Source organism: Salvia hispanica, chromosome 3 (genome assembly GCF_029641045.1).
Source record: "Salvia hispanica isolate PSC_SH4W2 chromosome 3, Shi_PSC_v1, whole genome shotgun sequence".
NCBI lineage: Eukaryota > Viridiplantae > Streptophyta > Magnoliopsida > Lamiales > Lamiaceae > Salvia > Salvia hispanica.
The window spans coordinates 48362806-48376286 of NC_142694.1; the positions used below are offsets into that span (position 1 = coordinate 48362806).

The following is a 13481-nucleotide window of genomic DNA, read 5'->3' on the forward strand; positions in this document are numbered from 1 at the left end:
TGGGCTTGGGTTAATTATTGGCTGGGCTGAGCTGAGCTGAACTTCTAACAAGCCTGGGCCCAGATGAGTCCCGATTTTACATAAAACCACAATTTAAGCTCACCTGATGAATGCAGATTACGTAGTCCCCTTACATTTTTTTACTTCCTTCCCAGTGCATTATACTCCCCCCGTCCACCATTTAAAGAGCCATTTTAACTTGACACGAGGTTTAAGTTGACTTTGTGAAAAATATAAAGGGAGAAAGTGAGTGGAATATAAGACTCATTTAAAGTACTCCCTGTCATTGAAGATGACCCACTTTCCTTTTTGCTTTGTCCTATCAAAATGACTCATTACTTAAAATAGAAACACTTTTATCTCTACTTTATTCCCTCTCTCTTAGGCCATCCGCATCCCTGTCTCTTATCCGTCTCTTAACCGTCTCATCTCTTAACTATTCATGGGCCTCACTGTACTTTTCAGCTCATCTCTTAACTAAGAGACAACACCTGCATCCCTCCATCTCTTAACCATCTCTTAACTATTCATTCAATTTCATTTTTTATTTTTAATTCGAACAAATTCATTTAATAAAAACACACTTCATTAAATAAAATAAAAATTACAATTTAAAAACCTAAAAAAAAAAAAAAAATACATAGTTTAAGATCCTAAAAAAAAAAAAAATATACATAATTAAAATACTCTAAATTAAACTATAAAAACTACTCTGCCGGCGAATCATCATCCCCGAAGTCGGCGGTGCACCCAAGTTAGATTGATTCCCTATACCAAGTTGAGCTTTCATAAACTCAATTCCGTCCATATGGGCTGAAACTTGGGCAGGAGTCATTTTTGAAAGGTCAGCCATCATGGCGACCAGGTACATGGACATTAGGGTGTTCGAGCCCGTGCCCGTGCCGGAGCCCGAGCCCTCGCCCGCCTGGCTTGATTCGCCGCGGCCCCTCCCTCACCCTCTCGCTCTCGCCGCCTTGGTCCCTTGCGGCCGACGCCGTGAACCGGAAGAAGACCCCCCTGCATCATCGGTTGGCGTGCCCTCACGTGAGGTGTTGCCTTCCCCGCCATCACTAGACGAGTAGTGGTCACACGTCGTGTGCTTCGTGCGTTTCGAGCCCGACTCGACACCGCCAGCCCACCTTTCAAGGTGGTGGACTTGCGACCAAACATCGATAAACTTGAAATCTTTACCGACGTCGTCTTTGAAGACCCGCAACGCCGTTCTCAGAATGTCGGCTCCACTGGCTCCGCTCTGATAATTCGCCTCTTCTGCCCTGTATATCGCGTAAAATTTTTTGACATCTTTGTCGCATCGGTCCCAATGACTGCGGAGCATCTTCACGTTGCGGGCAAAGGTGTTCTTCGGCCTTCGTGCGTTGTAAACTTTAGTGACTTTTTTCCAAAAACACTTGTTGGTTTGTTGATTCCCGACGACAGGATCGTACGAGACGCTGATCCAAGCGTCGTACAGAGCCAACGTCTCGTCTTGGCTGTATGGATGACGGGTGCCGTCTCCTACAACCTCTTCCTCCTCGGCATTGACGCCGAGCCTAAGGCCGATCCTGCCGGAGCCGGAGTCGGAGCCTCCACCTATTGGCCAGTCGGGCAAAGTGCGTTCAGGCGTCAAAAAATTCTCTGGAATTGGGGATAATCCCGGCGATTGCCCGTACCTTTGGGGAGGGGGAGGGACGATAGTATGCATCCACATCAAAATGTGGTGTTTGGTATGCCGGCGGAGTGGTCGAGGCTTGGGTGCCCGGCGACGAACCGGGATTACCCAAAAAGTTGTACATGCTCGCCCAATCGTCGAACGAGTTCAAGTCGAACCCGCCGGAGCGCCGCCTGCCGAAGTCGCCGCCGCTGGAGTTTCCACCGCCGGACATTTTTTCAACAATTTGAGAGAAAGGAATAGATGAGTGTAGTGAATGGAAGAGAAATGAGAGTAGTGTTTGTGTGTAAAATGGTGAATGAAGTATGGAGTATATTTATAGGATAATAAAAGAAAAGAAAAGAAAATTTTTAAAAAAACGACCGTTTGGGGCCAACGGTCATTTGACCGTTTTAAATTTTTTTTTATTAAATTCAAATTTTTCGAATTTATAAAAAAAAAAATATTGCGTCATAATTCCGACGCCCACTCGCGGGCCGGCGAGTGGGCGTCACGCCATCCTCCAGCGCGCGCCACGTGGGGCACGCGCGTCGTCTCGCCAGCTCGAGGCCGGCCTCGCCGGCACGCGTCGCGCGACGAGATGTCGCGTCTCGTCGAGACGAGACCGAGGCAGCATCGAGTCAGCGATGCGAATGCCCTTACTTTACTCTCTCCTCTTACCGCACAAAATATAACTGCATAAAATCCCGTGTTGCCCAAGGAAGGGGTCATCTTCCTTGGGACAGAGGGAGTATTAGTTTTACATTGGATTGTGAGTGTAAAAAGTTGGTGTGATGTTGGATCCACATACTAAAAAGTGAAATAAAGTAAATGATTCTATAAATTGTGGACAAACCAAAATGGCAAAAGGGTTCTTTAAATCGTGGACGGAGGGAGTATATATACTTCCTCCGTCTTAGCTCAAGTGATTAATTTCTTTTTGGCCGTTGTTTTGCAAAGATGATAATAAATAGTTAAAGTTGAAAGAAAGTAAAGTAAGAGATAGAATAATATAGAAGAAAGTCGTATATACATTATTTTATTAATTATTTTACTTTCTCGCTACTTTAACTATTTATTATCATTTTTCCTCAAACACATGTCGAAAATCAGTCAATCACTTTAGATGAGACAGAAAATATCTTATTTTCCTCAAAATAATTGTTTCAAGTGAATTTTCCTAATTAGTAAAATTAGGAAAATTCTTAGAAGATTAATTTATCTCTGAAACGAAAATAAGTTTATTCAGAAACATTTGTAATAATCTCATGGAAACGTTCATACTTGCCAACTTAAAATGAAACTTTTCCAAAATATTTAAACCTTAGGGGTCGCTTTTATCACTATCTCACTCAAATGAATGGAAACTGAATTCTAGCTATAACTATATTAAACGATTCTAATAAGTTATAGTGATGGTAACGAGCGCGACAGGATGGACCACCTTGAACTTATCTCCATTTCCCATTCAACGAATTAAACAAACTTCTACTTAATATTTATTCCCTCCGTGGAATACTGTCCATTTTTTCTATTTCGGCCTGTCTCGCTAAATATTGTCCACTTTTACCATTTCGGACTATTCACGAAATGTTGTCCACTTTTCCATTTCGGTCGCACCATTTTTAATAAAACTAACTCATTACGCCCACGTTCTATTATAAAACTAATATATAGATGTAGAACTCAGATTTCACTAACTTTTTCCAGTCATTTTTCTTCACATTCCTTAAACCTGCACCGAATCAAATGTGGACTACATTTCTCGGACGGACTTAAGGGAGTATAAATATAATTAGCTGCCGCCTTTAATGCATTCCTACTATTTTACACCAAATATGAACAAAATGGAGGAGGAAAACCACCTCAATCCACCACAAAAAACTCATCACAAAATCCACGAATTCGAAACCAATAAACCAGCACCCAAACAAGAAGGCGCGAGCAAAACCCTAGTTTACATCCTCATCGCCGTCGTTCTACTAAGCATCGCCTTCTTAATATTCGGCCTCGTCGTGCTCCGAATCAAGCCTCCGTCTCTCCGCCTATCAAACGTCGTCGTACAGGGCCTCCGCTACAATGCCTCCTCGCTAAACATGACCGTGATCGCCGATCTCACCCTCCACAACACGAATTTCGGCCGCTTCGACTTTCGCGGCGGAAGCGTCGCTTTGTTGTACGGCAACGCCACGTTTGGGGCGGCGAGCATCCACGGCGGAAGAGTTGGCGGCCGGGAGAGGGGACGGATCGGCGCGGCCGTGGAGGTGAGCGGCGGGCCGTCGGAGAATTATATGAATATTAGCAGAGATATTGAATTGAATTTGGTGAGATTAACGACGGTGGCGGAATTGCGAGGTGAGATTAGAGTGATGAAGATTGTTAATAGGCATAGAACTGCTTCGATGAATTGTAGCATGGATGTTAATTTGAGGGGCCAACAAGTTCAGAATTTATCATGTCAATGAACATATTATTAACCATCTTGATCTAGATACATATCTCATATTTATTTTCTTTTTCTTTTTTTTTTAATGTAATTTATCTAGCATTATGTTTATTTAAATCCAGATTTTTCTTTGTCGGTATATTAGTAACAAACTTTGAAATAATACGAGTTTTAATGTACTTTAAAATGAGATAAAAAAAAAACTGATTATTTTTTAGTTGAGAATGGTCCATCTTGAGAAAACATGTTATCAAAAATCAAAGTATCCATTTTTTTTAGATAAACAAAAATGACAAAAGTGGTTTATTTTATTTGACAATGGAGTATGATTGATGTTGGAACCTTCCGCCATTCTAGTTGCGATGAATTAGTCTATGGTATGAAAATTAATTTAATTCGATGCATTACCTGGACCTGTTATTTAATGAGTTATGATCAGGTTTTGGATTTAGATTATAACTATATTTCAGATTATTTGAGTATGAACTTTGAGAAAATGATTTATTTTAAAGAGAAGAAGCTTATTTAGGATCCATGGTCTCTAGTTTGGTGTTTCACTAAATTTGTGTCCCATTATCAACTTTTTTAACACTCCAATGCATGGATTCGTTATTTTTCGTTAATTTCGTTCGATTTCCATACTTCAATACTTAGATTTGTTAGTCCAATTAATTAAGGATTTTAATTATTTTTATTTAATTTGTTTTTTTAATTATAAACATTAGTTTTGATTGATTATTCACTGCAAAAAAAAACGTTGAAGACATTTTTAATGCAATTAAAGACGCTAATTTGTATTTCTAAATATGCCATCAACTCTTCAAAAAAGTTCTTATTGTTAGTGTCCCACCTAAAATTAGAGGACGTAAATGGAAGCGTTCCAAAAAATCAAAGATTAAATTAATTTGTCATTAACTTAGGAATGCTTTCTTTTGCGTCCTAAATTGTTGCTACTTTTAAAAAAAATTTAACGCAGGTAATCGCATCTCAATTTTTGTTTTCTTAAAAGATAATTTTTTTTTGTAGTAATTGTAGAGTTACAATAGAAAATTTTCTAATTATTTCTTTAAATATATATTAATTAGAACTAACTTGTTCTCACATCAAGAAAACAAAGTCGGACCAGAATCGACGGAGCTGAAACGTTAAGCCAGAGACAAAATTGTTAGCATTATCTACGTAAATCGTTAAGAAATTTCGTATCTATGTAAATCGTAGGCAATTTAAAAAATGTGGAAATATATAATTTCCCATATATGAAATGCATATTTTATATATACTCATATAGAGGTGTGATCAATTGCTAACTTTCTTAAGTTGCTAACTTGCTAACTCATCAACGCAGTGTATTAAAAATGTCAACACGATGACATTAAAAGTTTAATGTCATCGTGTTGACATTTTTAATATACAACAACCCTTAATGCACAACATTGATGAGTTAGCACAGTTAACAATTTAAATAGTTAGCAATATAACGCACCCTATATACGTGCCGTAAACAGAAAATAAATAAGAAAGACCGAGTCATTACTCATATATAGCTGTTGCCTCGTTTCTTAGTGTTTGTCAATATTTCAATTTTCTTATTAATTTGCTTGACCACATTTGACTTTGGTGGCTGCCTTAGATTCCTTTCCAAATAACTAAAATTCTTTTAAACAATATATTATTCTTGCGCGATCTGCATTTTAGTTTCATACTGTATAGCTTAGTTGATCTCCCCAATCCTAGTCAATATTAAAAAAAAAGGCTTTTCCATCCGTTCTAAAACAATGTTTCATTACATTGTTCTAGTCATAGGAATACATTCATATATTTTGAACAGTAATACATAATTCATTTTATATTATGTCCCAAATTTTGAAAAACCAATTAATTATATCCCGTCTCCAAATTTTCGACCATAGCTTACGACAAGCTAGCTTACGAGTAAATAAAATAAACATGACTTGGTCAAATAATACAATTTTTAATTTTTAAATTGACAAAAAAATTCCGGTAAAATAAAGGCAGAAGAAAACTAAGTGCTACTACTAAATTTTCTTCAGCCATGGAAGAGAGAAGAGAGCAAGAGAAGCCGCTCAGCCCTTTTCCACCGGAGGAGCTCATATCACACCGCCGCCAGCGTTGCCTCAAGTGCTGCGGCTGCTCCGCCGCGCTTCTCCTAATCCTAGCCGTCACAATTCTCATCCTCATGCTCACCATCTTCAACGTGAAGCATCCAACGCTCGAGATCACCTCGGTCAAAATCGACGGCCTCGATTCGTTATCCAACGACACCAATAACAACAACAACAACACCAACCCGACGCTGGCGGCCGGCGTCTCGATCAAGAACCCCAATGCGGCGTCGTTCAAGTTCCACGAGGCGGCCACGGAGGTGTACTTCGACGGCACGCTGGTGGGAGAGGGCAGGGCGCCCGCAGGGGAGGCGGGGCCGAGGAGGACGCGGAGGGTGGATGTTTTGGTTGATTTGGTGGTTGGTAGATTGGTGGGAGTGTCGAGATTTGAGAGTGATTTTGAGAGAGGGGGTTTGGAGATCAGTGTGTATACAAGAGTGAAAGGGGTGGTTAAGGTTACAAATGTTATAAAGAGGAGTTTTGTGGTGAATATCACATGTGGTATGAATGTTGATCTCAGAAGCAAGGTTGTCCAAGATAGGAGTTGCACTTTGTGATTCATTTTTTTCTCTTTTACATTTTTTTTTTGGTTTATTTTGGTGTGTTTCCATTTCTTTTTCTTTTTTTCATTTTCTTGGTGGTGGTGGTTGTAGAAAAAAGGTTGTGAATAGAGTATGTATTTTTATTACTTGGAAAATAGAAGAAAATTTTGGTTGTGGCATGAGTGTTATATGTGACCGCAAGTGCCTTAATTTTTCTTTTGTTCTGAATTTTTGCTTTATTATGAATTCGTGAACTGAATTAATACACATAAAATTGGGGTATCCAAGTGGCAGAATTGGTTGTTTTATGCACTTGCCGGCGGCCCCAAATTAAAATGTTTTTTTCTTTTTATGATTTTAATGTTTCTTTGATTTTTTTTGTTTAATGTTGCTTTGATTTTTTAGTTTTTAGTTTTTACTTTTTCTCATTATTGTCGCTTTATAACTTTTATTCTCTCTGATATATAAATATATATTTATATAAATTTTTTAAAAATAATTAAAAATAAAAGATGTGTACATAATTAAACATGCTATGATGATCCCCAACTTTCCTAGAAGATCTTAAAGAATTTCAAAATTTTATACTATCCATTCCTTAAAAAGAGAAATTCTTTCCTTTTCGGTCCGTCTCCTAAAAATAAAATCATTCGTTTTTAAGAAATTTCTTTCTCACTAATAAGGTGGGACTCATTTTCCACTAACACAGTACTTTTCTTTCTATCTATTTCTTATTTTCACAAATTTTGCATTAAAATTTGTGTCATTTCAAATGTTTCTACTTTTAGAAGACAAAGGGAGAGTACGGAGTATATTTTTATTCTCAAATTAATTTAAATTATAACGCAAATTAATCTGAAAGGAGAATATTAGTCTTACTGATTTTTTCTTATAGACGAGTGCTTTCAATTCCATTCACTCCACCAATAACTATGAGCCTCAGATCTATAGTCAATTACTTTTTTTTTTGAGTTGAATAATGCGTGAATTTTTTTTTTATCAAATTCTCAAATCCAAGAAATTAGAAAATATCATAGATAGATAGAACAAATATTTTGAAATCTTATAGAGGAATTTTATAGTGTGTGATATCGTGATCTAATTCTCCTTCCTCTACTTATGATGGCTTGAACTCGGGATCTTAGTAGATTTGGACTATGTCTCCCTTAATGGATTCAAAATTAAATTAAATTAAGTGCAATATAATTAAAATTCATTAGAATTTCAATTAGTGTCTATCACAAGTACTACTCCATTAATATCGACTTAAACACCAAAATTCCAATTACAAATAAGTCATGCTTCTTTTTAGTTGAATCTATTCATCATGTTTAAGATATTTCTATCTATTCATTAATTAATTAAGATTTTTAAGAGTACTAGTAGTATTTTTAAATGTTATTTATCATATTACAATAAATTCCAATTAGCTAGATTTCGTATTGTAAATTATTTTCAAAATATCTATTGGGGATCTTATATGCATTGACGCGTCAAGATGACTCGGTAAAGTAATAATACTAATCCTTCTCGAATACTATATATCCACCATACCAGCAATATAGGATTACGAAAAATCCGCACTTTTTCAAAGCAACTCATAGTTAATATCACACGATCAATTCGTATTCAAACCAATGATATTATGGATATAATCCTAAACCTAGATTTCATCCACGTAATGCATATAATTAGAATTCCAGATATATTGTTAGCTAAATTAATGGTAATAATAGCATATAATATTACCTCATTCGGAAATCTGTAATCTGTAAATTCATTCAACTCTTACAGTAATCTTGTTAACCGAGTTTCCACAATAACAAGCAGATCCGATTGTCTGCATTCAGTTCAAACAAACCTCGTTAATTCTGTATAATTAAGAACAACCTCAACACAGTCAAATCACGTTAATTCAAACATTAAAAAAAAATGGTGACAAAAATTGCCATTTTAGTGGCAATTTTATTTCTGCAAGCCGTTGCCTTGTCCAATTCAGCCACGCTGTCGACGAACTCACGATGGATAGTCGACGACGCGACTGGACAGCGCGTGAAGTTCGCGTGCGTGAGCTGGGCCGCGCACTTGCAACCGATGATCGCGGAAGGCCTAGAAAAGCAACCACTTGATGATATAATTAAGAAGATAAGTGAATATGGGTTTAACTGCGTGAGGTTTACTTGGGCTACGTATATGTTTACGAGGCCCGATTATGGAAGCCTTAGGGTTTCGGAATCGTTGGATAAGTACGAGCTGGCGGCGGCGAGAGACGGCATTGCTAAGAATAATCCTCAGGTTTTGAACATGACGGTGCTTGAGCTTCATAGCCCATAGGGCTGTGGTTGATGAGCTTGGGAAGAATGGGGTGATGGTGGTGCTGGATAACCATGTTAGCCGACCGGATTGGTGCTGCGGGGACAATGACGGGAACGGATTTTTCGGGGATGCGGATTTCTACCCGATGGAGTGGTTGCAAGGACTAGCTCAAGTGGCGACGACATACAAGGATCATCCTGCGGTGAGTAAATCACTATTGTTACTCTTAGACTATGTTTGTTTGTCAGGATTCTGATTCCTTATATGTTTTGAGTCTAGTGTTTGTTTGGATTTTAATCAAATTAGGAAATGACACTTTCTTTTTCACTTAGGGATTTTTAATCAAACTGAGAGTATATACTCTTTAAAATGCAAAAGGTTCACTAGGGGTCCAGTGTTTCAAAATTTGTAGTATCATAACTTTGAGTGTGTTTCTTGAATTATATATAATGTCTGTATGCTTTAGTATAATTTTGTAATAATCAGTTAGGGATTTATTCGATCCGATTAGGGTATATAATTATATTCGATCATTTAATTACAGTTTTATTAACTAACAATTTATTAAGGATAATATATTCAGTGTTAAGGATTTTGATTAGCTTTAATTTTTTAAAATAAAATTAATTATGATTCATAGTGTTAAAATAAATTTTAACAGGCCCTAAAGTCGATATATAATGCTAAGAAACAAATAATTTACAATATAGGACATGCTATATAGTTTTTGAAGGTGTATTTGTCCAAAAAATATGAGAGAGATATTAATTACTAATACGTACTGTAATAAAGTAATAGGAAGAGAAATCATATGAGCTCAATAGCATGTACGTGGTGTAAATAATGAGTTATGTTGGTGTATTTGTTATGCAATAAATTTTTAATTTAAATAGTGGCTTATTAAAATAAATAGTCGATATTATCAATTTAAATGGGACAATTAAAGTACTTTAACTAATTGTAAAATATACATAAAACAGGTTGTAGGTATGAGCATGAGGAATGAGTTAAGAGGCAGCAAACAAAATGAAGCAGACTGGTACAAATACATGCAACAAGGAGCCAACACAATTAACACACAAAGCCCAAACTTTCTAGTCATTGTCTCAGGATTGAACTACGTCCTCAACCTCGGATTTATCAAGTCCAAACCTTTGGAAGTTAATTTCACCAACAAATTAGTCTTCGAAGCACACTGGTACACATTTGGCATCCCTGCCCAGAGATGGATTAACCAAACCAACAATCTATGTGCTGCTGTCACCAAAAGTGCACAAAACAATTACCTCTACTTGACTCAAGGGAACAACTCCTTCCCCCTTTTTCTAAGTGAATTCGGTGCAAGCGAAAGTGGTGATAACGTCGCAGGAAATAGGTACATCACTTGTCTGAGACCGATGTCAACTAGGCTATTTGGGCTTTACAAGGCAGCTACATACTCAGACAAGGCAAACTTAACCTTGATGAGTCTTATGGAGTGGTTGATATCAACTGGGATCATCCAAGAAACCTTACTTTCCTTAATAGGTTGCAAATCCTTCAGCAGATCAATCAAGGTATGTAATTCTTGTTACGTTAATCTTGAACTTCACTTTCTGATGCATAAAACGTATACATAATGACTAAACTGGTGAGTAATTAGAGAACCTCTAGTTTCTTGAAATGTAAATAATCTTATAAAAACTGCGTTCAAAACAAAAACACTCGCTATTTCTCAAGCCTCATATCACATTTTATGTAATACTAGTATTGTTGTGTGTTATTTAGATTTCGAGTCGAAGCAAGCAACATATTACAAAATGTTCCATCCCTTGAGTGGGCAATGCGTGCAAATTGTGGGGAATGATATAGTTCTAGGTAGCTGCAAAAATGCGAGCCGATGGGATGAACACCAAGATGGTGGCCCTATCAAGTTGGCGGGGAGTTCAGGGTGCCTCGGGGTGGCCGGAGAAGGGGCGGTGGCTAGTGTTTCGGAGGACTGTTCGAGCAGGTGGAAGATTGTAGCAAGTTCTGGTCTTCATTTAGCTGCCCAAGATGGGAAAGGGGAATATTTGTGCTTGGAAGTGAATGCTTCAGATTCTAAGCTTGTGACTAAGAAATATATGTGTGTTGGAAATGATCTTGCTGATTAACCTACTTGCGCTGATCAAGATCCATGCGCTGATCAAGGTTTAAACTTGTTCCTGCAAATGTTTGATGAAATGTTTTTCTAAACCATTTTTTCCTCCTCAAAAGTGAGGTTGAATGCATCATCAATATATCCTTTGTTGGTCTATATCTATATATTGCAAGTTGGTTTACATCTATATATTCCAATTCAATTTTCATTAAACTTTAACAAGTGAATCCCATCTCCCCAAGGAGCTTGCAACACATTGCACGAGTATTCTGTCTCGAGGGGACGTGACTGCAGCTCTGTAGATGATAGATAATCATTGCTGCTAGATAGAGTTGAACTAAAACAACTCTTCTAAAACCCAAAAATGGAAAGATCAATCAGCAGAGTTGCCTTGTACAATTAATGGATTCTCTCCAATCAAAGATTTTTCTACCAACACAAAATTTGGAACCTCATAACCTACTTGGATTTCCTTTGGTCAGAAACCCTGGCGCCCATTATCTTGACAACAGCTTCATCCTTCGATCTTAGCAACTTGAGAGCAGGATGAATGTTAAGGTTACCAGAAATGATCTTCTGGCCTACATCGAGCTCACTTAAATCAACGTCTATGAAAGGAGGTATTATATCTGCAGGACAGAGAAACTTAACAGTTCTCTTGATAATGTTTAGAGACGATCCTGCAGAAGAAGAACAATTGGCAAGGCGTAAGTAGAAATGCAGAAATGTCGTGGCAGAAATTTATCAGTCTAACAAGCTTCAACGTGAGGGAGTGAAACAAAACTGAGACTTGAATCAGAAAAGCTATGACATTCTTGCGCATAAACACATATCAGTAAATTACTTTTTCGTATGTTTCCTTGTTATTCTGAAATCTAATCATGTCTCCAACTTCTTCCTCCATCAACATGTTTTAAGGTTTGAGTTTGAGGTCTTTCCAAGTTCAAATTCACTTTAGTTCTTCTAGTTCCTAATACTCTTTTATTCAATCATTTTGAAGGGAAAAAAGAATTATTCCTGAATCAAGAAAGTCAGGGCAAGATCAGCATGGGAAAAATCTAATGGTTAAGGGTCTTTCGCTAGGACAGATACGGCTGCAGCTAGCTTATGACTGTAAGCAAGAAACAACCAAAAAATGCCAACCCAAACATGCGTGTCAAGGCTACATGCTGCTTTTTATATACTGTGACTAGCACCTGGAGTCCAATTGATTCTAGCTTTTATCTATTTAACCCAAAAATTATTGAAACGTGAAAAACGAAGAGAAATGTGAACTTTGAATAAAATGGAAATAAATCACGGGATAAGATTTTAAACGTACCTTTTTTCAACCCAGGGGAAACATCATCTCCTCTAAATACTAGAGGAACATCAACCTTCAACCATGCACTTGATGGTGCTCTTATGAACGTAACATTAAGCACAGCATCCGTGCTCGGATGAAGATGGATCTGATATTTATCAAGAAACACTATATCAGTGCATAACCCAAGAATTTCCAACCAGTGCAGTATGAAAACTCAATAGCATTATAGAGATGATAAACATGTTCTAAATTTGTGTAATCCAACTCATAATCCTTTCTATCCATCCAAACCATCGATAATTTCACCAGAATCATATCTACCTAAATTCAGAACTCAAGCTCATTGCTAAAAGGTTCATTAGCTGCACAGAAATCTCAACATTTCACAAAATCAAAACAAATCAATCCAATGTTTCAACAGTATAAGAATTCAAGTAGAAGACATTTTCAAGTTTGTGCATCGCAAGGCGGCAAAATACAGACCTTACGAGGCAGAACCCGTACTTTCTCGACGACCTCAGAAGAACCGAACTCCGGGCGGACCTCGAGATCAAAGAGCCTGGAGAGGAAAAAGGATTGCCCTAAATGATTCACGAGCTTCTTAACCTGATTACTCTGAACTGAAATGATGCGCTTGTTGCCGCCGTGCTGGCCATCCTCCGCCTCGAATACGATGCTCGGAACGCGGCCGGCCTTCCTCTCCTTGGCCGCGATGCTCTTGCCGGAGGCGTCGCGCGGGATCGCGTGGATCGTCTCGTCGTATTTCGGGTCGGGGCGGGGGAATCCTTCCAGGTAGGTGAAGATAGGAGGAGCGTCAATTTCCTGGAGGAGCGCGGCGGTGGAGAAGCGCCGGAGATGGTGGATTGTGGCGGCGCTCAGCGCTGCTGCTCTGCGAATCAGCATCGGATTGGATCAGGGGTTTTTGGAGAGAGAAGATGATTCCATTTCCAAATAGTTTGGGCTCTTAATTGTGGCCCTAAT

At 38.0% G+C, this 13481-nt stretch overlaps 3 protein-coding genes and 1 pseudogene across 3 annotated transcripts; 3 read left to right on the top strand and 1 right to left on the bottom strand.

Moving 5' to 3' along the window:
• Positions 1–3453: 3453 nt before the first annotated feature.
• Positions 3454–4140, top strand: LOC125209754 (Late embryogenesis abundant (LEA) hydroxyproline-rich glycoprotein family). Its single transcript, XM_048109337.2, has one exon. The coding sequence runs from the start codon at positions 3460–3462 to the stop codon at positions 4111–4113; it is 654 nt and encodes a 217-aa protein (XP_047965294.2). The 5' UTR covers positions 3454–3459; the 3' UTR covers positions 4114–4140.
• Positions 4141–6112: 1972 nt separating this feature from the next.
• LOC125210239 (uncharacterized) lies at positions 6113–6933 on the top strand. Its single transcript, XM_048109804.2, has one exon. It carries the CDS (start codon positions 6148–6150, stop codon positions 6772–6774), a length of 627 nt encoding a protein of 208 aa, XP_047965761.1. The 5' UTR covers positions 6113–6147; the 3' UTR covers positions 6775–6933.
• A 1758-nt stretch (positions 6934–8691) lies between these two features.
• Positions 8692–11272, top strand: LOC125210240 (glycosyl hydrolase 5 family protein pseudogene; annotated as a pseudogene).
• A 111-nt stretch (positions 11273–11383) lies between these two features.
• LOC125214422 (uncharacterized) lies at positions 11384–13476 on the bottom strand. The gene is made up of 3 exons (XM_048115445.2): positions 12984–13476; positions 12516–12645; positions 11384–11874 (listed from the first exon to the last, which is right to left on the bottom strand). Exons 1-3 carry the CDS (start codon positions 13401–13403, stop codon positions 11654–11656), a joined length of 771 nt encoding a protein of 256 aa, XP_047971402.1. The 5' UTR covers positions 13404–13476; the 3' UTR covers positions 11384–11653.
• Positions 13477–13481: the final 5 nt, after the last annotated feature.

Coding starts and splice junctions, on each gene's coding strand:
- LOC125209754 (XM_048109337.2), top strand. CDS start 3,460: ATGCATTCCTACTATTTTACACCAAATATGAACAAAATGGAGGAGGAA.
- LOC125210239 (XM_048109804.2), top strand. CDS start 6,148: ATGGAAGAGAGAAGAGAGCAAGAGAAGCCGCTCAGCCCTTTTCCACCG.
- LOC125214422 (XM_048115445.2), bottom strand. CDS start 13,403: ATGCTGATTCGCAGAGCAGCAGCGCTGAGCGCCGCCACAATCCACCAT. Junction 12,646..12,983: donor TACGGGTTCTGCCTCGTAAG/GTCTGTATTTTG, acceptor GATAAATATCAG/ATCCATCTTCATCCGAGCAC. Junction 11,875..12,515: donor TTCCCCTGGGTTGAAAAAAG/GTACGTTTAAAA, acceptor CTTCTTCTGCAG/GATCGTCTCTAAACATTATC.